Source organism: Micromys minutus (assembly GCF_963924665.1).
Source record: "Micromys minutus genome assembly, chromosome: 31".
Classification (NCBI taxonomy): domain Eukaryota; kingdom Metazoa; phylum Chordata; class Mammalia; order Rodentia; family Muridae; genus Micromys; species Micromys minutus.
The window spans coordinates 14744088-14769272 of NC_137966.1; the positions used below are offsets into that span (position 1 = coordinate 14744088).

At 49.5% G+C, this 25185-nt stretch overlaps 1 protein-coding gene across 1 annotated transcript; it reads right to left on the reverse strand.

Moving 5' to 3' along the window:
* Positions 1-3917: 3917 nt before the first annotated feature.
* On the reverse strand, positions 3918-23893 carry LOC308440270 (lipase maturation factor 1-like; the record flags this gene model as incomplete). The annotated part of the gene is made up of 3 exons (XM_080942290.1): positions 3918-3990; positions 12953-13262; positions 23722-23893. The coding sequence occupies 3 exons, from the start codon at positions 23891-23893 to the stop codon at positions 3918-3920; spliced, it is 555 nt and encodes a 184-aa protein (XP_080798416.1).
* Between the last annotated feature and the right edge of the window lie 1292 nt (positions 23894-25185).

Consider the following 25185-nt stretch of genomic DNA (forward strand, 5'->3'; position numbering starts at 1 on the left):
ACTCCATAAGTAAGGTGTTAAGTAGACCTAGGCCATCTAACAGCTGCATTGCTGTAAGAACCTGGAAGAGACTAGAAATCTCTGATGGTGAATGTGCACTGTTTAAAGTGACCAGAGATGGCAGCCCCTAGAAAGATGAGCACAGGAAAGGGAGACTGTGCCTGCACACACAATGTTCTGGATCTGCCTGTTTGGCCCTGTAGATAACACCTTTATCAGGTTAAGTGTCCACCAGGCTGGACCTTGGATATCCCTGTGGCGAAGACACTGATGAGATCTCAGCGTGTCACCGGCTCAATCTTGAGGTCCTTATGTACTATAGAGATACGGGCATGGGGACCTCTGTGGGATGTCAAAAGGGATTCACCTCAGAGACGCACAGGACCCCTGTGGTCCTGTGGGTGCTCCTGCTGCAGTCACCTATTGTCTCACAGCCTGCCTGAGTCCCTGTGGTTGCCTTCAGCACATGGCCCACTTTAACCCATAGTCACCCATGGTCACCCATGGTCACTTGTCACAGCCAGTGAGCAGATTCACACCACCAGAAAGCAGCTGCACCTCACAGTGGCTTCTAGTTGTCACCTTGCATTTGGCCATTAGTGACTTGAACCACTTACTGTGGGTCTCTACCTAATTGGCTGACAGAGCTGAGACAGAGCCATATCATACCCAGGCTGAGGCCAGCGAGCCTCACAGTGGCACACACTTTTTTTTTGCACACCTCTTGGGAGCCCAGGTCCACTCTTCTAGTGGTCAGTACTAGCTTGAGAACATTTTGTTGTAAATCTGGAGATAACAGATGACCTGGTGCCTCAGTGAGCCATACCGACCCTGCCACGTGAACTCCTGGGCTGCAGTGACTCAGGGGAAGTGCACACTTCTTTCTAGGTGAAGACACAAGCAGGTGCCTCCTTCTTTTGCACAAGGCCAGGGCTCTTGCTATAGACATGGTAAGGCAATGCCCAGCCTCAAGGGGCAGACAGTAGTAGGAAGACAGGCAGGCACAGAGACATAGAAACCCACAGGTAGGGTTCACAGCACAGGAAATACGTGGAAGAATAAAGCCAGGTCATGGGGTGGGGAATATTTGCTTGGCAGTCCTCGACACAGAGCGGAGTGGGCAGCCAATACAGAAACCGTATAGCGTTCATAGAGAGCACATAAATGTTTACCTCTAGGGGCTGGCAAGATGGCTCAGGGGTAAAAGCACTTGCTATGCAAGGCTGTCAATCTCAATTCAATCCCCAGAACCCACATAGAAGAGTGACCTGACTCTAGAGAACTGTCCTCAAACCTCCACACGCACACAAAGGCCCGTGTGCACCTGCAATACATGCACACATCACGCATGCATTAGGAACACGCAACAGCAATAAGAACAAAGCCCAGCTCGCCTCTGGCTCCTCAGAGTCAGCCTATGAATGCCCTAGAGATGTCTGTCATGCAAGGGCCAAACAGAAAACATGCTATGGCTTACAACCCATAAAGATACATGCCTAAGAGGCAGCAGACACCTGTATCACATGTAGAAATCATACCTGGAAAGAAACACAGTATGGTGGGCCGGGGGACAGGAACTGTCCAGAGGGGGCCTATTACTCACACTTAAGAACCAGTAGCAGTAGCCAAACCACATCAGTGACCATCTCCTCCCACAAAATGCACGCACAAGAGCTGCCATTGTGGCAGCACGGAGCACGGCTTCCTCTTTAAGAGTTTCTGTTTCAAGAACATCAAAGCCTTTGCAGCAGACACTGGCATGCGGACACTAGCTGGGGCAGCCAGCAGAGCCTCTTCCTGTTCCTCACACTGGCAAAAGTCAGGCTTGCTGGCAGTGTTCGTCCACAGCTACCAAGGAGCCTGGGAGCCAGGAAGCACGGGGAGCACACACCAGGTGCTGGAGGTGCCGGGCCAGCTGGCAATCTTGATGGTGTCTGAAGAGACCAAAGCATCTAGCCTCTCGGCTGCCTGATGCAACCAGGACACCATGCTTGCATGGGGGGCAAACTTAATGGGCAACGAGCATGCAGAAGGGCCTGCCTTGCCTCAGACAATAGTTGCAAGCTGGGTAAGCAGCCATGAGGACCCTCCCCCCTTGGCCAGCTGCTTTCAGGTGTCTCCTGTGAATGTGGGTATGCAGAGGGCTGACAAATGGCTCTTCAAAAAGGATGCTGCACTAGGTCTGGAGAGGGGAGAAGGTCTTGGTAGTGGAAAAGGTGCTTGCTGGTACTGAGGTTTGTTTTCAGTGCCACACCAATTGCTGAGGATCACAAGGACCCCCAGGATGCAGGGAGGGGCAAATCAACTAGTGGAAAGCGAACAATATCTGGCAAAGATAGCTAACCTGCCCCACGATCTCCAAACCCAAAATGCACCTACTCCAGTGGCACCAGAGAAGCCGTGAAGAGAAACCTCCACAGTATGGGGAGAAAGAAGGATAGATTGTGCTTTCTGTAAAATATCAAGAGGGTTAGACAGTTCCACTGGGGAAAAAAAAAGTTTAGAGTAAGTTGGTGAGATAAGATCAGAGATGAAAAACTAAACCACAAAAGAAGGACCAATTCTCAATGCCCGGAGAAGCCAAAAGTGAACAGACAAAATAGTTGCAGCCCCCTCTCTGGCCCAGAAGGCAACAGTATTTGCCTGGACACAATAATGCACAGATTGTGTGCTTTGCAAATCAGTAACAATTATATCTGAATCACTTCTTGGTCCCTGGGCTAAAATCAAGGGTAAAAATGATACCTGTGCCATAGTTAGTTATGGTTAAAATGTTGGAACTGGCATGAACTTCATGTGAGAGGTCCTTGTTACTCATGACGGGCGGTACACATGCAGTGTCTAAAAGGGACACAACAAGAGCGATCCATGTTCACACCTTATTAGAAATATGGATTCAGGGACTGGCAAGATGGTTCAGTAGGTAGAGGTGTTTGATGGGCAAGGCTGACAATACAAATTCAATCCCCAGAGCCCATGTGGGAGAGTGAGCTGACTCTAGAGAACTGTTTAGCTGGATTAAATCCCCAGCACGCACAGGTAGTGGGCGGTTTTAAATATCAACTTGCCACAGCCTAGAATTTACCTGTGGGAAGAGCCTCAGTTGAGGAATTCTTCAGACTGAGTCAGCCTGTGAGCATATCTGTGGGGATTATCTTTGCTTCACTGATGAAAGAAAACCAGTCCATTGTTGGTGGCGCCATTCCCTAGGCTGGGGCCCCTGAGCTTTCTCCACCAAGAGTGAAGAAACAAGTAAATCTAACTTCTGGGGATGGGGGGCAGAGAACGTTCAAGAAAAGCACGGATACATTTATTCTCTCTGTTCTTGATGGTTAATATAATGTGACAACTGCTTGAGCTCCTGCCTTGACCTCCTGAAATGATGAATCACAACTTGGAGTTGTAAGCTGAATTTCCTCCACTGCATTGCTTTGGTCAGTATAGCTGATCACAGTAACAGAAATGAAAACAAGATACCAAGTAAAGGCAGACAAAAAAAAAAAAAAAAAAAGGAAGAAAGAAAGAAATTTAAAGAAGATGCAAAGAAACAAAGAAGTGACCCCTCAAAGTTGTCCTCTGACCTCTACATGTGTGCTGCACACACATACACCACACACACACACACACACACATATAAATAATACTTTGTTTTTCTTAAATGAGGAACCTGGATGCAGACGCAGAGTAAGTGCTAGCAGAGATAAGGAGACTGATCTGGAGAGCAGGATCTGGGGTGAGCAGAGGTCTTGCTTTTGTTTCGCAAAGCATGGCAGTTTTGTTTAGAATATGCCATGAGGTCCATGAGCAAGCTTAGCTTTTTTGTTTTTTTAACAATTGAAAGAATACTTTTTAGGTCATGGTCTAGCCAGAGTATAAGGAATCCAGAAGCTGATAAGCAGGAGATAAGGTGTAACTCCCTACACGAACCGCACCGTGGACCGCATTGTGGTCCGTCTCTTTAGATGGCACCTGTCCAAAGTGGCATCGGTGCTGAAGGTTACAGAATGACAATGACTGTCACCAGGACGAAACGGGGACACAGCTAGAGGGCAGTGGTCATCTGTGTGTGCGCTGTTACTATCAGAGGAGAGACCAACAGTACATCAATTAAGCTGTCAGCTCCAGACACTGGATAATAAACCCTTTTCCTTCCTGGTGACACCTATCAGAGCTGGTACATGGCAAAGGGTGGGATACTTGCCTGGCATCCCACAAACCCCTCAGGTTCCCAGCATCATAAAGCAAAAATCTTTTTAAAGTCTTAAAAATATGATAAGTAAAGCCAGTTCTTCCAGGACCACAAGAGAGGAGTTTCTGATTGTTCTGCCCATGGGAGCAGAAGAGAAACAAGCAAAGATGGCATGATGCTGGAGGGTGAGAGACCAGTGGTGTGCCAGAGAGCAAGATGGACAGACAGACGGCTTGGTGGATGGGGCCACTCAGCAACCACAGGCAGCTTCAGAAGAAACAAACTTGAAAATAGACAGATCCTCACTGTAGGAGACTGAGACCAAGTCCACTGGGCTCAGCTGTCCTCGGGAGAGACCAGGGATGGAGACAACTTTCTACCCCAATGGGAAAGCCAGGACCAGACACATACCCAATTTCCAAACAATCTGGAGAAAATAAAACTAAGAGGCAAGTCGGAAGAATTCCAGATAAAACCCACCCAGCAGCCTCAGGACCCAACGTCTCAGAACTCTGCTCATTAAACAAGCCATATTTTGGGAGTGGAGGTGGAACCCAGGCAAGACCCTGTCCAGTGAGCAACAAGGAAAGAAGGAAAACACAGTAGCCCAGGCTGGCCTCAGCGTGACTGTGAACTCAGCTCTAGCTCCAGAGTGTGGGGGATTACAGGCATGCCTCAAAGCTGGGGCTTCCCAAACTCTAGGCAATTTGAGACGAGGTCTCACTCTGCAAACTATAACCTGCTAGGTTTACAGGTGTGAACCCTCATATACAGAAACGCTCTCTTTCAGATTCAATTAGTGATTTTATTTTTCACTAGATTTAAATCAGAGGAAGGGAGGTCGTTAAGGGGGGGAAGGGCAGGGAAAGGAGAGATACACAGGGCTTGAGGGGGGAGAGATGAGAAAATGGTCCCATTTGGGTGAACACTGACCCCAGGCCCCACCAAATGCTTGACTGAGACAGCCTGTTGCCAACACGCCACACAGTGGCCCTCATGAAGAATGTGACGGGACGTGGTACTGGGACGGAGGACCTGCTGTCATTCTGAGTTGACATTTTCCGGAAATGAGCTCTGTGAGGCTATTCCTCTCCTAGTGACACATCAAGAGGTTAAGTCGACAGAGACAGGCCCCAGGAAGGAGACACAGGGTTGGCTTGCTGATGATGGCAGCTCCTGAGCTTAGGGTTGGCCTGGCCACGGAGGCTGCCTCTTGCCTCTGACTGTGAGGGTAACTTAATTAAGGGAACTGCTTTCCTTGAGCAGAGGGGCAGGGAGGAGAGCAAGGGACTGGAAACTGCAGCGGAGAGCCTGCAGGCCGTACGGGTCTGGAAACAGTTTCATAGAACCTGCTGGGCCGGGCCACCGTGCTAATCACTTCCTGCAGGCAGCCTCTGCTCCCTCCCTAATGGGTCTTAATAAAAACTTCCAATTGGGCCAGTAAACCCCTCATTAAGCTGTTTTTAAAGCATGAATTTAAGAGCGGCAAGGGTGAAGGGTCACGGGGAGCATTTAATTCACAGCGGCTGGCAGGAGTGCTGCCATGAAGGGAAACACGGGTGTCCCAGCCGCGTGAACGTCCCATGTGGCCTAGGGCCTGCCAAGGATGGTCTGACAGGAGACCGAGCTCCCCACTTGGCATGAACAAAGCTCCCCAAATCATTAAGAGCTTCGTCCACTTGGAAACATTATGGAAACAATATGGTGGCAAAGAACAGAATTCCCAAGAGAATCTGTGGGTACCGTTCTTGCCATAGGTTCTGCAAATGAGGCCTGGGCCCTCATGGGCTGCACTGAGAACCGTGGTTGTTGATACTCCAGTCAGCTTCCTGCAGGCCTCTGGTCTCTCTCCCCAGCGGCCTACCCACTGGCGTGAAGCTTTCTTGGGTTACATGCTTTAACGCTGTCCTCACACTCCTGGTGTGTTTACAGCCAGTGGGTTGTGCACGATCCAAGGCAGATGCCCAAATGCCTCTGTGGGTCCCTGTGCCCAAATACTGTGCCCGGGGAAGCAGACACAGCAGAACTTCTGTCCTCAGCTGATGAGGCCCAGGACAAACTAATTACTTATTAGCACAGCTTCTTACTGAACTGAAGGGACCCAGAAGCATTCGAACACTAAAGTGTCCAATTCTTATCCCAACAGGGTTTTCTGGAATCCTTTTTAAGAGTCCCAGGGACCTTCACACCTGGGATATTCTTAGACTATTAGATTCGAGCTGCCCTGGGTGATGGTGGGGGACCTAGGAGACATCAAAGGCCTCTAATTACACCAAACCTGTAGGATCCCCTGAGGCACAAGGTTTCTCACCAACCCACACCCACACAGCAGCCTGTTTTCCCTTCCCCACAGTCATCAGAGATAGTCTGGCCTCTCCAGAAAAACCCAGCGTGCCCAAGGGAGCCTGGGCAAAGAATAGGGAGTTTGGCCTACACAGTCTGAGCATTGCTCGGGAGGCAAGGCCTACACTCCATTCACCACAATCAAAGAACGTACAAGAGGGTTTTGTGGTCTACAACACTCCAGAGGCTTCTGGAATATGCCATGTTTCCTGACTGCCTATCTAAGCCTTGAGGACCTTACAATGTCTCACCCAAGAGCCTGGCTGGAGGAGGCTGTGCTACTTGGCTGGAGTCTGTCGTCCTGTTTTCTCCCAGGCCCTCCCCAGTCAGCAGGCAGCTCCTATAGCATGATGCTCACAAGCCCTGTCTCCCACAGCAGTACTCGGAGCCATAGCAGCCATTCTGTTGCTCATGCCTAGGCGTCGGTCTGGGAACAAGACCGAGGAAACCTTGCAGATGGGGTCATAGGACTCAAGCCCCAGAGACAAGGTTGCAGTTTCCTCTCTAAACCTTTAGCAGTGCACACAGAGCTTGGGCCCGGAGCCCAGGGTGGATAGCAGCCACGCCAGGGACAGCAGTCATGCAGTCACACCGTGTACTGAGTGTGATGGGAGGGCGCCTGCCAGGGGCAGCCCTGTCCTTCCTGAGACCTGAAGCCCCGAGGCTCAGCCTGACGGGCGGCTGGAGTTCTAGAAAACCAGGTGAAGGAACATCAGGAAGAACAGTCTCTCTGGGACGGGAGTTTCCTTTCTTTTCCATGTCTCTGTTCTGCGTGTCGCCAAGGCCAGTCAAATGTAGCAAGGACGATAGAGCACACAATGGATGCCTCGGGCTCCCTGTGACCCAAAGAACAGTGCCAGCACACTCCCCCAGCCCACTCAGCAACCGCATTTGTCTGGAGATGGGAGTACAGCACTGGGTGGCAGGCTATTGGAGAGGAACCCAAGGCCGCAGTTAAAGAGTGTCTCTTAAAGAGACAGCAAAAGGTTTTTACTAATAAAAAAAAAACTTATGTCAGGGAACTGTGATTGCCTGAGACAAAGGAAGTCACCTGAAATGAGACCTCACTATCTGGGATCCTTACCCAGAATCCTTCACTGACAGTGGGAATGTGTACAGAAGAGGCCAGTCCCCCACATCACTGGCGGGAAAAGGCACTGCTCACCCTGGCCCAAGAATAGAGGTGACTAAAGCCCATTTGCTAGTTAAATGGGGGGTGTCTTCCATGAGGCCCTGTCCAAAGACCCTTCTAGAGCTTTTGCTTTCAACCCCACAGAGCTTCCGAGGGCTCCAGTGATTGCTGGTGGGGTTATGGCATTGACTGGTGGGCATTTGTATTGAGTCAATTTTAACTAATATAATTCATTCCTGTTAAGCCAGGTATGGTGGTATATGCCTGTAACTGGCATTTGGGGGGCTGAAATGGGAGGATAGGGAGCTTGAAAACAGTATGGGTTAGATAAGTAAGACACGGATAAACGTGATTACAAAGTAATACATGTGGTGAGCAGCTCCACACCACACCGCACACGAGGCTCTGGAAGCTGGAAGGATGAAGCCCTGCAGAGAGATACCAGCAAGCAATTCCATATTTCAGCTCTTCCTTCACTGAAGTCTCCGTGTAAAACAGAGATGACTGGTACAATTAGGAACATGTAGCCAGGATGACAGGCAGTGCTCACTTGGACAGCAACACGGGGCCAGAGAAGAGAAACCTTCAGAAGAGTCTTTATAGCTTTATGCGCATACGTATGTTGCCTACATGTCTGTGTACCATGTGTGTGCAGTGCCCACAGAGGCCAGAAGAGGGCACTGGATCCTCTGGAACTGGACTTACGGTTGTGAGCCCCCAGGTGGGTGCTGGGAATTGAACACAAGTACTCTAAAAGAGGAGTCAGTGTTCTCTCGCCCCCCCCTTTTTTTTGAGAGGTGTGTGTGTGTCAAGACAGAGTTTCTCTGTATAGCCATGGCTGTCCTGGAACTTGCTCTATAGACCAGGCTGACCTTGAACTCACAGAGATCCACCTGCCTCTGCTAGGATCAAAGGCGTGGGCCACCACCACCTCTCAGCTGTAACTCACTCTAGCCCTTGCAGAAAAGTGGATCTTCTGTCAACCCTGTGCTGCCCACCCAGGTGGGCCTTTGTTCTCTGGGACAGCAAGAGAGAAGATGGAGGGCAGAGATACAGCAACACCATAAGCTTCCAGGTCACTGCAGCACCAGGTTAGATGGGGCCTGTGAGTGCCGGTGGTTAAGGACCAAAGGTGACTAGGCAGTGGTTTTCCTCTAAGTTCTTGAAGCTAGCACCTTAAGGTCTTCCATTGCTCAACATCCACACCTCAGCTGTGCATCGGAATTCCACGTTCTTCTGTATCTCACTCCCTCCCCTGCTATGTGCCTAGAACCCTGGTGATACCCCATCACCCAGATACCAAGATGGGGCAGCCATTGTCAAGCACAATCTGAAGATGGGTGGAACACCGGTTACTTCTCACTGTGCCTGTCCCATGACACAAGCACAGCTTCAGAGAGCACGGGCAGTGAGTACCCAGCGTACCTCAGACTTGATCTTACCAGTAACTGCCGGAATCCTGTGCACCAAGGAGCAGGGATCCCATCCAGATACAGGAGCCAGGGCCCCAAGGTTTCCATATTCATAACCAGACAAAAAAATAAGCTTGTTGAAGTTTCAGATAAGCAATGTTCACTAAGAAAAGAGGGTTTGTTTCCTGAAGCACCGGAGAACACAAGGTTCTCCGGGGGACTTTGATACAGAAATGAGAAGCAGATATTAACATCCTGGACTACCGTGTCCTGACCAGCCACAGTGACCCTGTGCTCAGCTGTGTGGGAAAGGCTCCGTCAGCACAACTGCACATTTTTGCAGATATGCAGGTATCTGTCTACTCAGGGAACTAAAAAAAAAAAAAAAAAAAAAAAAAAAAAGAGGATTAACTTCATAGTGGGAACAAAAAATGAGGGATGCATTTACAGTGGGAACTAAAAACAAGGGGAACATTTACAGTGGGAACTAAAAGTGAGGGGAACATTTACAGTGGGAACTAAAAACGAGGGGAACATTTACAGTGGGAACTAAAAGTGAGGGGAACATTTTCTGCAGCAGCAGACTGATGGCCTCGAGTTTGCCAATGGATCGCCTTTTCCAGCACTTCAGGCCACACTCAGTATGTGAGGCTAAGAACACAGGCCAGACAGTGACTTGGGACTCAGGCCTCACAGCTGAAGCCACATAGAATAGACAGGATGTGTGGCCCAGATACAGCAGCATGGGGAAGCTGCTGTGGGGTCAAGGTGCCTCCTGTGGAGTCCTTGGGTAGAACTGCAGGGCAGTAAAGACATCTTCCCCATCCCCTCACTCTCACATGATAAAGTATCCTTGCCTTTTATTGCAGGACTCGAGAGTTGGGCCAACTTACAGACATCTAAGTCCCGAGGTTCTCAGCTCCCTGGCCACTTGGGGGCCGTCTATATCCACACTCCAGTGATTGTCAACGGGTGTGGGCTGGGAGCGTCCAAATGCTTCTCTGTTCAGCACAAAGCCCTGGATGGTACCCTCTATACTGCCTGCCCTTTCTTATACTCACACCTCCATGCGGCTCAGTGGGCCACAGGACTCTCACTAGACACACACTGGGGAGGGGCCTCCTGTACTTTTCCCAAATGCCCTCTGTAGGCATCACCTCAGAAACAAATAGCTACCATTACCCCCTAATGTCCTCTGGAGCCCTGGAGAAGATAGGGTTCTCTGGGGGACTTTGATACAAGAAATAGGCATATATACAATCCTTCTTCACACCCTGAAACACACAGGGCTATTGTGTCCTGCCCAGCCACACTGCCCCTGCCCCCAGGAGCTGCCATTACTCTATTTTAGCTTTTGAGAAAGGGTCTCACTCTGCAGCCTTGGCTGACCTGGAATTCACTATGAAGACCAGGCTGGCCTTGAACTCACAGAGCTCTGCCTGCCTCTGCCTCCTGAGTACTGAAATTAAAGGTGTGTGCTATCGAACCAACAACCTTCTTTTTTCAAAATTTACTTATCTTTATTTTATGTGTATGAGTGCTTTGCTTCTTTGAATATTTATACAACACACACACACACACACACACACACACACACACGTGAGCAAAGTCCCTGCTGAGGCTAGAAGAAGACACTGGATCCCCTTGGAACTGGAGGTGCAAGTGGTTGTTAGCCTCTGTGTGGGTGCTTGGAACCAAGCCTAGCTCCCCAAGAGCCCTTAATGTCTGAACCATCTCTCCAGACTAGCATCTCCGTTATGCAATGCAGTTGCTAAAGGCGCCCCAGTGCCTCACTTGGAGACCCCCAGTCACAACCCACCCTAGCCGTTCACTTCTACCAGAGATCACGTGTCAGAACCTGCCAGTCTGCTAACAAACTATAGAAACCCCTCCAGCCAGCAGTAAGTATTTAAACATGAGATAAGCCCCCATATCCGAAATGCATGAAGATACATACCCCAACACACAAGGCAAGCCCTCGCACAGAGATTTTTTTTTCTGCATGATTTTCACTTACCAAAAGAATACCTGAAACACACATAAAAAAAGGAAGAATGTTAAGATGTTTGGCTTGGTTTTATATGTTAAGCCATTGTGCTAACCCGCTGAGCAAAACCCACTTGTGAGCTTGGGGCAGTGTGGGGCATGGGAGGACCCGTGCAATTGCAAGGCCCCAGTGAAATGCTCGCCTTGGTCACGGTGTCTCTTCACAGCGTTAGAACAATAACTAAGTCACTAGGCACTGAGCTGCACCCCCAGTGTCCCCACTCCCAGGGCCATCTAAACCAAACATGCACAGCTGTTTATTGTACTGAGAACAACACAATGACACATACTCCACACGATGGGCCCTTGAACACCAAACTGATGGTAAAGCCAGACACAAAGCCACACACCAAGGGATTCTGTTCACAGTCAATGCCTGGGGCGTTTAAGTACCATGGGTGCAAATGTAAAGCCACAGGCTGGAACCAGGGGCTGTTGGAGTCTCAGGTTGATGAGCTAAGACACAGGGCTCTCTTGTGATGAGAATGCTTTAAACTTTATGGCAAGGATTTCTGAACCCACATACACAAAGCCACTGACTTGTAAAGTTTATTTTGGGTTTGTCTTATTCCAATTGGAGACAGAGTCTTGCTCTGTAGCGTAGGCTGTCTTGCCACTCACTGTGTAGCCCAGGTTTGTTTAGCACTTGCAGTTTTTCTGCTGTCCTGAGTGGTGGGAAAAAGGCCTACACCGCCACACTCAGCTTGACTCATACACACTAAACAGATTTTACAGTGTATGGACTACACCTCACTGAAGGAGAAAAACTGAACACAATGTGTGCTAACGAAAGGTAAGAGCCTGAGATTTGCCACGGGGTCCGGACTCACTGAGCAGGCTGACAGCCTGCTGGTTTTGAAACCATGTCAAGTGGTTCCCTGCCTGGCAGAGATACACGCTGTTCTCAGATAAAACAATAATGCTTGAGGCTCTTTTCTTTTAAACTACAGATGCTAGAGGCAATAAGTACATTTTTTGAGCACGGTACTATAGGTCCAAAGAAGAGACACTTAGGTGAACAGAACATTTACTAGCTCCCTCTCATAGCTAACCCCAGAAATACACTAAGTGAAAAGTTCTCCAGTGACTAGTGTCTCTGAACAGAGAATGGGGAAGGGCTCACGGGTGGGGCTGGAGAGATGGCACCGTGGGTGAGAACACCCATCCTGCAAGCATGAGGGCCCAAATTTGAATCCCTAGAATCTGAGTAAAAACTGGGTATGGATGTGTGTGTTTGTAACCCCAGCACACACATGTGCATAAGCATGCTTTTGTGAGAAGAAAAAACAATCAATACAGATAGCACCCCCCACCCACTTCCCGTGTATACACATTGATGTTGATTGGCAAGTCCACAGATTTCCTCAGCACACCTTCCTGTGGTCCACAAACTCTCTGGCCTTGGTGATCCTATAAACTCCAACACCTCCTCTAGCCCTAAAGGCCCCATCAGGGCAAGCTTTGAGCCATGGCCCAATGTGATGTCTGGCATAGGCTGCAAAGACTCTTCTTGGTAAGGGTAGAAGGGTGATGCTTCAACGTCGTCCTTCAGATCTCAGTGTTCCCACTAGCTGCCCATTGATCTCTGTTGCCATCACTCGAAACTCATGGCTCAAGCAGGCTGGCAGCATGTTGTCAAGGGGACACAGATCTCTAAGTACAATCACACATTCCATCCTCAAAGAGAAAGACTAGAGATTGGCTCAGTGCTAACAGCAGCCTCTGTCAAGGCCTAAGTGCTAGATGCATCCCTGAACAAACTCATTGTAGCACTTCAGTGGCCAGGAGGTAGGTATATCTCCCAAGGTCTAGGGGACAGGCTCTACTTACCAGATCTGCCCTACGTTGACCAGGGACATGTAGAGGACCCAGAGGGCAGCCATGAGTATCATGTTGGCACAGCCGGTCACCAGGACAAAGGATGAGATGCCCAGCCCAAGAAGAGCAAGGAGGTCCAGGTTAAAATTCATGTCTGACCAATCCAACAGCCACAGAATGGTCGGAGTGTAGGTCCAGGCGCTCCAGCCAGAGCTGCTCTGGAAGTACTGCTGAACATTCTTCAGGTACAGTCTGCAGGGCAACAGGCCCCGGTCACCGATGAGGACCTTGTTCTGATTGAATGCCACCAAGAAGGCCACAACTGAAAGACATACAAATGCAGGAGTTGTGAGTAGGAACAGGCCACCCCTCTGTGGGCTCAGGGATGCAAGTCGAAACTGGGTTCCTATGGGAAAAGGTGACATTAGTGGCTCGGTGACATGAGGACATGAATGAACATGAATAAGACCAACTTCCACAGACACAAGGGGACACAGGCAAGAACAGGCCTCCCTGGGTACAGGAGAAGAGGCCCTCAGGTTAGCGGGGTATGAAGAGGTAATGTCCCTGTGGTCATAAGGGTCACACGAGGAGGAGATGGCTCTACAGACGTAAGATAGCATGCTCCAGTTTGCTTTCTGTTGCTGTGATGAACACCATGACTTAAGGTAACTTAAAAAGCAACTTAAGCGCAGAGGTGGTTTGTTTCAGCTTATACTTCCTGGTCACGGTCCATCATTGAGGGAAATCAGAGCAAGAACTCAAGCAGAAACAGCGAAGCAACACTGCTTACCAGCTTGCTCTCTGGCTCACACTCAGCCAGCTTTCTTATACAGCCTAGGATCACTTGCCACCCACAGTGGGCTTGCCTTGGTATGGTGCCACCCACAGTGGGCTTGCCTTGGGATGGTGCCACCCACAGTGGGCTGGCCCTCCTACACCAACTGGCAATCATTATCATTGATGTCCCACAGACATGCCCATAGCTCAGTCTAAAGGGGCAACTCTTCACCCAAGATTCCTTCTTTCCAGGTGATTCAAGTTGACCTTAAACACTAACCTGGACAGGACACAAACAGACAACAGCCCCGTGGACATAAGAGGATCCAAGCAGGCAAGACTCTCATGGGTCAGACATGGTTTTCACCGAGGCAGCACACACGATTTGGCACCTTGGTGGTTTGAATGAGAAATGTTCCTATAGTCTCGGGTATCTGAGCCCTTGGTTCCTTCCCCGTTGTTGGTACTATTTAGGGAGGTTTAGGTGGTACAGCCTTGTTGGGGAAAGCATGTCACTGGGGATGGGCTCTGAGACTAAATGCCTCATGCAATTCCCAGTTCATTCTCTGCCTTTTCCTCCTGTTGCCACACTAGTCCTATGCCACCCTGCCTGTCCTGTGCCGTCATGCCTGTCCTGTCCAGTGTTACTATCCCTCCCCACCGCAGTGAACTCCTATTCCCCTAGAACTGTAACCCAAAATAAACTCTTCCCCCTGTAACTTGCCTTGGCCATGATATTTCATCAGAGCAATAGGAAAGTAACTCATAAAGTACCTAAGCTACACACTGCAGCATACACTTGCTCTGAATCCTGGGGGCTTCTGGTATCCGGGCTGGAGAAAGCATGCTGTATATACATAGTGGACTATGTCTACTCTCACATGATGTCTAAGCATGCAAGCTGACATTACTTATGTAAGCCTGTACCTGGGTATGTGTGAGCACTTGGCATTAGCTGTCATGGAATGTCCTAGTGACTTGGCTCCATTAACAACATTGCTCCCCTGGGCCAGCAGCCTCTGCTACCCATGAGACAGTAACAGCCCAAGCTCAGAGCCCATTTGCACGATTTTCCCTTTAACAGGACACTTCCACCTCCTCAGGTGTCCATGCTATGTGTGCCGAGTGCAGGGTGGGAGAGGGGTAGGATAAAGAAAGGGAAAAGGTGTGAGGAGAGAGGAGAGAAATAAAAGGCACACAGAAAGGGGTTGAAGAAGTAGCTTCATTAGCAAAAGATGGTCTATGTGGATAATCCCTAAAACCTTACAAAAACAAAACAAAAATGGCAACTTATACTACTGCCCACACTGGGGAGGTAGTGTCGGTCAGATCTCTGTGAGTTCATGGCCAGCCTGCTCTACACAATGAGTTCCAAGACAGCCAGAACTACACAGAGAAACCCCGCCTCAAAAAGAAAAAAAAAAAAAAAAAAAACCAGTATAAAAGTGACTGGAAATAGTACAAGGAAAATCTAAAATGTAAGAAGGCTCCATTTGCAGAAACCTACAAAACACAGGAGAATGAAACATGGTTAAGCCGTGGTTGTGGGCTGGAAGAGCTGCCCTCACCATTGAAATCCATCAAGAATCTTGATCACACAATGAGTGTGTAGATCCTGACAGCACACGGGGAGAGTAAAGGAAACAGAAGAGCCAATGGAGTCAGAAGAGACATAGAACTGTCACATTCAGCTTGACCATCTCCAGAGATCACTATATACATCCACACTAATCAAGATGTGGTGGTTTGAATACTCTTGGCCCAGGGAGTGGCCTTGTTGGAGTAGGTGTGTCACTGTTGGTGTGGGATTTAAGACCCTCATCCTAGCTGCCTGATAGTCAGTATTCTGCTAGCAGCCTTCAGATGAACATATAGATCCCCCTCAGCTCCTGTTGCACCATGCCTGCCTAGATGATGCCATGTTCCCATCTTCAGGATAGTGGACTGAATCTTTGAACCTGTAAGCCATCCCCAATTAAATGTTGTCCTTATAAGAACTGTCTTGGTCATGGTGTCTGTTCACAGAAGTAAAACCCTGACTAAGACACAGATATGGAGAATTGGGGAGAAGGAAGACGATGAAGAGGAGGAGAAAAGGAGAAAAGAGAAGAAAGGGAAAAAAAGAGAAAGAAAAGAGAAAAGAAGATGGAGAAGGAAAAGACAGAGAAGGAGAAGGAGAAACAGAAATCAGTGGAGGGAAGCTAGGGCCCAGCAGTAGATTCACATAGACTCACAAAGTTGCAAAGACAATGAATGTGCTGAGGAAATCCAATCAACAGCTGCAGCTGGACCAACTGCTGCAGTGTGAATGTGACTTGGCCCCAAGATTTCCTCGGATGCAGGCTTATTCCTCACTGTGGCAGTGCTACAGGATCATGAATATGTGGAACCAAGTAGGAGGTCTCTAGGCTAGCCCCACTCCATCACTCTAGTGGCAGGTCTTTAGGCTAGCCCCACTCCATCACTCTAGTGGGAGGTCTCTAGGCTAGCCCCACTCCATCACTCTAGTGGCAGATCTCTAGGCTAGCTCCACTCCATCACTCTAGTGGCAGGTCTCTAGGCTAGCCCCACTCCATCACTCTAGTGGCAGGTCTCTAGGCTAGCCCCACTCCATCAATCACTCTAGTTCCTTGTTCCACAAGAGTCAAGTTGCTGTTGCTATGATGGTGCCGCCCATTAGAAAATGAATTAGCAGGGGGCACCCACCAGAGCTACTACCACGGTGTATATATTCCTGCCAATAGCAAAACCAAACCAAAACAAACAAAAACCTGAGTGAAATGTACCTTCCCTCAAACCCAGGCCCCAAAGCAAGCTACTACCAAATTCATGTGCAAAAAGATAGCCTCAGACTTAATGCCTTAAAATAAAAATTAATCCAAAAGGTCCAAAGCCTGAGTGTGGCACAGATAAAACCACACAATATAGAAGCAAAACACAAAAGAAAGCCTAGGCTGTGCCTGGTGGCTCACGCTTGTCCTTCCAGTGCTCCTGTAGCTCAACTGCGAGTTCAACAAACCAAGAGGGAGGCGGAGAGGCAGCCCCTGTGATGCAGGTTTAGCAGCAAAGGTTTTAGATAAAACACCAAACGCACAGTTCATGAACTTCATGAAAAATTAAAAGAAAGAAAAAAAAAGACAGAAAACAACTTTAAATTTTCAATAGAAACTTCAAAGAGAATGGAAATATGATGCACAGACTGGAGGGAAATATTACAAACCATCATGTGTCTGATAACGGATTTTCATTAAAAAAAAAAAAAAAACTCCTAAAACATAGCAGTAAGAAAACCCAACAGGGGGTAAAAGATGTTTAGATGTACTGAGACCATCTGCCACACACATAAATACATATGACAAGAGAACACAGGAAGACACAGCAATGCCACCTTCACTGGAGAAACCAATACAACCAGTGATGTTCTGGACGTGGTGGTGCACGCTCCTCATCTCAGCCCTGGGGAGACACAGGCAGGAAGATCAAGGAGTTCAAGGTCATCCTTAGGTTTACAGCAAGTTCAAGGTCAGCCAGAGATACAGGAAACAGTCTCTCCACCAACCAAATAACCAACCGAAAGGCCCAAATCTGGAAAACCCTGGCAGTGCAAGCATCCTGGAGGCTTCCAAGCTGCAGGGTTGTTGATCACATGTGCAGAGAGAATGCAAGACTACAGCCACTGTTCTGGAAGTCAGGCATGGTCCCGTATAGAAAAACAGAGACAGATGAAGCCTGTATGGTCCGCCATGATGCTCTTGGCTATATACCCAAGTGAACGAGAGATTTACGTTCACATGAAACCTCCACAACATGTTTAGAGTAGTTTGTTAGTTAGTAATTACTAAAAACTGGACATAGGTAAGATGCCTCTGAAGGTGGCAATACCTGCCCCATTCATACAGTGGGCGAGCGCTCCTGGGTAGAAATGTAGGTGCTTCTGATTGCGCAATGGCAGGGATGCACAGTAAATGCAGCTTGCTCAGTTAGGAGTTGAGAAAGATGGACACAGAGGCTTCTGTGACAACCCCCCCCCCCCGCCACATCCCCAAATCAAACAGCCTAGACAGAAAGCAGCAGCAGAAGAAAACTCTTAAAAATCATGAAAAGGATGCTGAAGTGTAGCTCTCCACAACGGTTTCAGGCGGGGTGTGGGAGGTAAAGGATTCGGGTTTCCTTTATGGGGCTGGGCACTGGGAGTTTTACCAATTTCCAGTGAATACATGGGCAACATAAATTAGACTTGTTTTCCTATTGTCCTCCTCTTTCTCCTCTTCCCTTCCTCTTCCTCTTTTTCCTCCTCCCCTTCCTCCTCCTCTCCTCCTCCTCTTCCTTCTCCTCCTCCTTGCTCTTCTTCTTCCTTCTTCCTCCTCCTCCATTTTGGGGAGGGAGGAGGTCACAAAGTAAATCACAAGGGTTATGGGCAGACCTGAGACTAGGAAGTGAGTGTGACTGGGGTGCCCGGTGCAAAGTGATAGGGGACAAAAGATAAATAAACCTTTAAAAATAAAGGACAAAGAGAGTCTACACTGTAGATTGTAAGGCTCTTGCAAGCCATCCTATCCTGGGAAAGGCAGAGCCATTGACAGAGGCAGAAACAGGACTACAGTGGGCTTGAGGAGTAAGGATGAGGTGGTTGCTCACCTCCACTGGGGTAGCAGATAGCAATGTGCATTTGTCCAAACCCACAAGCCTACATTAGCACACGTCTCCACTGCTGTAAACACACACCATGGCCAAGGCAACTCTTATAAAGGACAACATTGAATTGGGGCTGGCTTATAATTTCAGAGGCTTTTATTTTAGTCCATTATTGTCATGGCCAAAAGTATGGCAGCGTCTAGGCAGACACGGTGCTGGAGGAGGAGCTGAGAGTTCTGCACCTTCATCAGAAGGCATCCAGGAGACTCCCTTTTTGACACTGGGTGGAGTTTGAGCACTAGGAGCTCTCATAGCCCACCTCCACAGACACCTCCAACAAGGCTGCACCTTTTCCAACAAGGCCATACATACTTCCTAATGGTGCTACTTCCCATGGGCCAAGCATATTCAAACCACCATAGAAAACAAATGCAAAACAAAATACAAACAAACAAAGAAACCCAACCAGGATGTCCAGGCAAACCAGTGGGGGTGCAGACTATACCGAATAGAGCCAGCTCCCTAACATGTACAACCTTCCTGACAAGTGAGCACATACAGAGATCAGAGTCCACTATGGGAGCACATGGCCTCAGGCAGCCAGAGGTGAGGCTAAGCATGGCCTGGCCTGTGTGCCAACCAGAATCTAGCAGTGAGACAGAGGTGATCCCATACGTACACGATGCCCTGGTCATATAGAAACCCACCATGAAGGTTGCAGCAGGGTCTTAACAGCCAGCCTGGGGTTTCCCATGTCATGCTCTACCCAAAGAAATGGGGCTTTTTGGAGAAATGGCTGACCCCAGAGCTGGGCAGGAGACCAGAGGAGACCCAGAGCTGTAAGCTAGAAAATGAGGAGACACCCCAGCAGCTGAATGGCACATGAGAAAGATGAGGCACACACAGTCACTAGTGAGCACAGCTGAGGCGGTCAAAAGACAGCGGTAGCTCAGGAGCATGGACAGGAATGAACCAGACGGGAAGGAGTCCTCAGCAACACATTCATTTAGTGGAGACACTGAAGAGTCACATCTTCCTCCCAAGGGAAGCTACCAAGTAGTAGCTACAGATAGCTCTCCTTAATCTAGGATGGGGTCCATCTTCCCTTCTGGTATAAACTAAGAGACAAGCAGGGCTACATGTCCAGCACAGATGACACAGGACAGTGTGTCAGGTGAGTATGACAAGAAAACGCCAGAGTGGGGGAAATCTTCCCCAAACCTACCACAAATCTAACCAAGCAGCAGGCACCGTGCAGACCCAACTTGAGGCATATTCTACAGAGCATGTGGCCAGAACTGTTCCACATAATCACAACCCAGAGAAGGTCCAGAGCACAAACCAGAGGACCAAAGAGAGGGAAAGCTGATGCTATAGGGTCCCTAGGTGGGTCCTGGGCTTTGGTTGAACCCATGGTGTGTTGATTGGCTAAGTCAATGTTCCTTCGAAGCTGGCCACCATCCACTCAGCACGTTGGCAGCATGAGAACAGGGCTCCATACCTTCCATCCCAGGAGGCCCCTAGAGCTGCTTTTAGAACGCTCAGCCATTTCACCCGGGCACCATCCTCACCTCACTGGTCACACGGCTTTCCATGCATAGCCCTCAGCTGTGAGGGTTTCTGGGTACTGAAATTTAAAATGAGGTACATAGGAAAAAAAGGAGAGCTGCTGTGTCCTGATGTCCCCCCATCCCGCCCAGTTCACCCCTTTTGGAAAGCGGTCCTTAATGCAAGCACCACAGGAAACAAATGGCAATAAACGGGCTTACACAAAGGAAGCCCTATGCCACTGTCAACCCATTGGATAGCTGATCGGGAGGAGAAGAAACGCATCAAACCTCCCAGACCTCAGGGCAGAACCAGCCAGCTCAGCCATGCCCAGTGCGCAAGGAAGAAATCCCAGTTAACCTTTAGGGAGGGTATACAAAAACTTCTCAGGTGGAAACATGCCTTTATCAGACCTCAGGTTCTATTTGGAGTGCACACATGTGCAAGCATGCACGCACACACACACACACACACACACACACACACACACACACACACACATGGGGGGGGGAGCTAAAATGAGGTATCTCTTTCCTTACCCTTTCAGACAACATGCTATAATGCAGGACCACCCAAACATGCTGACCGCTGCTGCTCTTGTTGACCGTGACCAAGCCCCAGGCCTTAGCACTACAGGTCCAAACACCTTTCCCTCAGTGTCAGGTGCAGAGGAGGGTGATGCCTGCTCTCCAAGCACAGCGTAGGGCAAAAGAAGCCAGAGGTGGGGCCTGTGCTGCCCAGCCGTGGAAAGAGGCTCTGCCCAGTGAATGCTCGGAACCAAGAAGACAGGCTATCAAGTGTGCTTTCTGGTTTCTCTCCTCAGCTAAGTGTTCAACCAGACCATATGTAAATGAGGAAAGGTGACCAAGCAAATATGAAGAACATACATGACCAATACTTGGGACACACCAGAGTCGGGGGTTTGAGTCCCTGGAGTAGAACTGTCTTGCTCTTACACAGCTTCCTCACCATACTTGGGGAGAGCAATGGGCTGAGCAGAACTGCCCCGTGCTCCAGACACTGCAATCCACAGCGGAGGCTGGGAAGTCCTGTGCCATGAGTATTCATGTCCAGAGACCAGCCCTTCCCAAGAGCAGCAGTAGGCGGATCTCATCAGTTGCCCAGTGTCCCCTCTCCAGCCTTAACCTCCTGGGTGTTCCTTGGGGTTCGAGAAAGGCACTGTCCAGGAGCAAGCCTGGTACACAAAGTGCACAGGCCCTGGGCTTAGTAAATAGGCAGTAAAGCTAAAGCCAAGGGCTTGCTACTCACAGCCGTTCGCTCACTAAGCTGAACCCTGAATGCATTCTCTTCTATGTCGATTAACAGTGACATCACTGGACGCATGCACAGTGGGATGCATGAACAGGTGCATGGCAGATGATCAAAAGGGTGAGGATCATGAGTGACTAGAGGCCAGGTATCAGGATGACAAATGAATTCAAGCAGTAGGGCAGTCCCTGCAGGAAAACTGCTTTCAAGTAGCTTCTATGGCTTCCCTGTTGTAGCCTACCCTGTGTGGAGCTCACCCTTGCCTTCTGTGAGCCCCCAGAAACTGCTGTAGAAGGAATCCCACACACCAGGTGGAGTGCACAGGCCGGCTGCTAACAGGCAGGCTCTGCTGCTGGTTTTGAAGAATCATTGGCAGGCTGTTACTCACCCACACAGTTTTCTGACCCGCACCTTTCTTAAAACCATTATTTATCTTTGACAGGGCCTTGCTACTATGTAGCTCAGGCTAGGCTCAAACTCCAGACACCCTGCCTCTGCCGTTCAAGTGCGCAGATTACAGGTAGCAGGTACTTTTGACCCACTGTGCTTAAGGAAAGACCTGTAGATCTGCTCTCCTAAGAGGGGGAACTCTCCGAATGCACAAGACTGTATTTAATTACAAGTCTTTTCATAACAGAAGCATCACTAATTCAACATTCAGCCTATCACATTGAAGGGACCTCAGAGTATAGCTCATCGCCCAGAGCCTTTTTGGATTGCTGCTAGCCCAACATTCATCCCAATCCTGAACCGGCGACCCAGAAAGACGGGAAATCCAAAGGATGTGTCTACCTTGAGTACACCAGAGACAGGAAGAAAAGCACGTCGTACGCACACGCAGAGCAGCCACTAGAAGCATTTGCCTGAGTCGGGCGCTCACAAATCTGTGTCAAGCTGAAATACTAGCTCTTTGACTGACCAGAGATGCCACTGCTCACCCTCGAGGGCCCTCAGGTCTATCTGCAAAGTGTCTTCAGCACAAAGCCACCAGGTACCACTGTGCTTTCTAAATCTATCAGTCCTGTAGGCTCCCTTCATCTTGGCTCTGAGTATGCCAGTACCAACTTTCCCATGATTCCTTAGTATCATATGGGGTAAAACAACACAAGTGTGGATATTTCTTTCCCACCAGCTGTACAGAAAATGAGTGGAAACTCAGGCAGACAAACACACAGGACTATTGGTTAAGAACTCCAGTTCCCCTCTGCAGATGGAAGTGGCTGGTCTGTCACCCAAAAAAATGCACATGGCCTGACTCTTCACAGGAGAGCCCCATGGACACAACCAAAAGCCTGAGATGACTCTTCCTAAAAATGCCCATTGTACACCACGCCTGGCAAGGTGACTGTCCCGTCAAGCACTTAGCATTCAGTTTTACCTTCCTTACTAAAAAGCTGGGCAATGTCCACCAGTGCTCACATGGTCCCTGGGGCACCACCTAGGGATTAGGACTCAGGGTGAAGATTTGGAACCCACATCTGCTCACACCCCCAGGTGTCCACAGGTGTTAAGCATGAGCTCTGTGTTGTGGCCACAGGCAGGGCAGGCCCAGTGTGAGCAGGACAGGCACCCAGGCACAGCTGGAGGTTCAGGTTTCACCTAGAGTAAGTTGTTTGGAGCTGGTTCTTTATGATATTTCCTGGCCCACTACCTCTGTGGGTAGGAATAATAGGCAGAAGCTGAGGGAACAGTGAAGACCCATTAGTGCCCAGTGTGCTGGTGCGGATCTTTAATCCCAGCACTCTGGAGACAGAGGTAGACAGATCTCTGTGATGAGTTCAAGACCAGCCTGGTCTACAGAACAAATTACAGGGCAGCCAGGACTATGCAAAATGACAGAAACCAAAGCAACAACCGAAACCAAGAAGAGTTCGGCGAACACCAGTATGACTGCAGGAGGCTTGTTCTGCTTTCCCTGCAGTGAAGAAGGCTAAGGACCTTTTAGGCTTAGGTAGGTGTGGGATATTGCAGTGGACTGGGAAGGTCTGCAGAGCCAGAACCTAAGCAGAGCCTGGGAGTCCTTCCAGAGCTGACCTGGTTGAACCTCACTTCTAGCCTAGCCAACCAATGAAATCAGGCAGACCCTAAGGCCCTCAGCCCGGTGTCCTTCCAAATAGGTCAGGTTGGAGTCACAGCGCCACCTTTGGGTCCAGTGCCCCCCGCCCCCGTTGAGAGAAAGCAAAAGTGGCCACCAAGTTGCAGGCTAAAGACCTTCATCTCCCCTAGGCCTTTGGAACAGAAGAATTAGCATCATCTCCCAGGGAGCATGCAGAGGGAGTGCACAGGCATTGCCTTCACCTCTTACACGTGCTAAGTGGGGCTGTGGAGAGGCAGGGATTGGAGTGGGGTCCCAGGAACCTGACATAAGTTTAAGCAATCACTGAGTGGGAGGTGAGAAGGCAGGGTCCGAGGGCTCACAGAAAGGCAGAACGGTTGTAAGTGCAGGCTCCTAGAAGACTACAGAGGAGCAAGCGGGAGTCCGGAAGCGAGCAGGGGTTGGGACCAGGTCACAGGAGGCCGGAGACAGCCCGCTCCCACCGGACACTCACAGTAAATAAAAGCAAGGGCCCGCAGGAGCACGACTCTGACCAGCCAGAAGGTGCCCGCGTGCAGCCGGGCTGGAGAGTCTGCGGGATCTCTAACCAGAGCGGATGGCGACGCTGGACTGTACTCTGCACCTCCGACCTTCCGTTTTCTCAGCGACCCCTCGGACGCAGCCATTACTAGGCTGTCTGGGCGCATGAGCACTAAGGGCGGTGCGCGCGGACGCCACGCCCACATGCCTGAAAGGCCACAAACGCTTCCCTGGATGACATGCTTATCCCCTTGCAGCCAAGGCCCACGCGCCACGCCCTCTTTGGGCGGTCTCGCCTGGCGGTGGGCGTCTCCGTGGTGGCTTCAGTATTCGCAGAGTCAAGCGCCAGGTGGAGAAGCGACGAGGGAAGGAGCCAGTGACTGTCCTGGGTGCGGACCTCCCACTCTGTAGCAGGGAAGGCTAGGCCTGCTGCCCACTGCTCAGGAAGGCACAGATCATGCTATAGGACAATTGGCAGGAAGAAACCTGAAATTTGCCCTGGAATCTCCTGCTTTCTCTTCTACCTAGATCTTGTCTGTGGTCCCCAGAAACCCCAGTCTACAGGTAGCACTCCTACAACGATCTGGGACCGTGTTCAAACTATTTATGGTGGCTACTAGGCCACCAGGGACTCCGAGGGGAAGAATGTATCCACCAGTGGTATGCGCTGAATCCCAAGGAGACCCACCTTCAACTCGGCGTTTATATTAAATCTTACTTTTAATAACTCAAACTGGCCTTGAACTAGATAGCGCAGAATGACAGCAAAGAAATTGTCTTCATGAGCTGCCTTCCTCCACGCTGGTATTGTACGTCACTTGCCTGATAGCAACTCTGCTTTTTCATGTTAGGGGCCACTCCAGCATTGCACACACAATCCTGGAGAGGTGCTCTGCAGCAGCAGAGAAAAGAGGGTCAGCGCAGGGGCACTTTCAGCCCTAGGGGTTATAAGGAAAACTACAGGGCTCTCTGGAACAAGGATGTTTTCCTTCGTCTTTCAGAGCTTTTTATGTATTAAAGACCTTGTGCCTTTGTGACTTATCTCTACTTTTTTTTCTTAAACAACTTGTCTTTAGCATCTCCTTTTCGGGATTGCTCTTTTGACATATAAATTACGGAGGCTCTCATGGCCTAACAACCCATTCGTTTTTATACCTCCATACGGGAAGTGAGCCTTTCCTGGTGTGCAGCTGCTGGGACTCTTCCCAGCCTCCAGGCTCCCTGATATGGGAGTAGTAACATATAGATACATTCTATAAGGTGCTTTGGGTTTTTGTTTTTGTTTCCTTTCCTTTCTCTTCAAAAACACTCTCTTGGGAGCCCAGCTGTGAGTATGCCCCATTACAGGCCTTCCACCGGAGAGCATCTGCCCAAGGTTTCGAAACTTTAGCACTGAAGGAACCTTTACCCCTGCCTCTCCCCTTTGGCATGTGCCAGG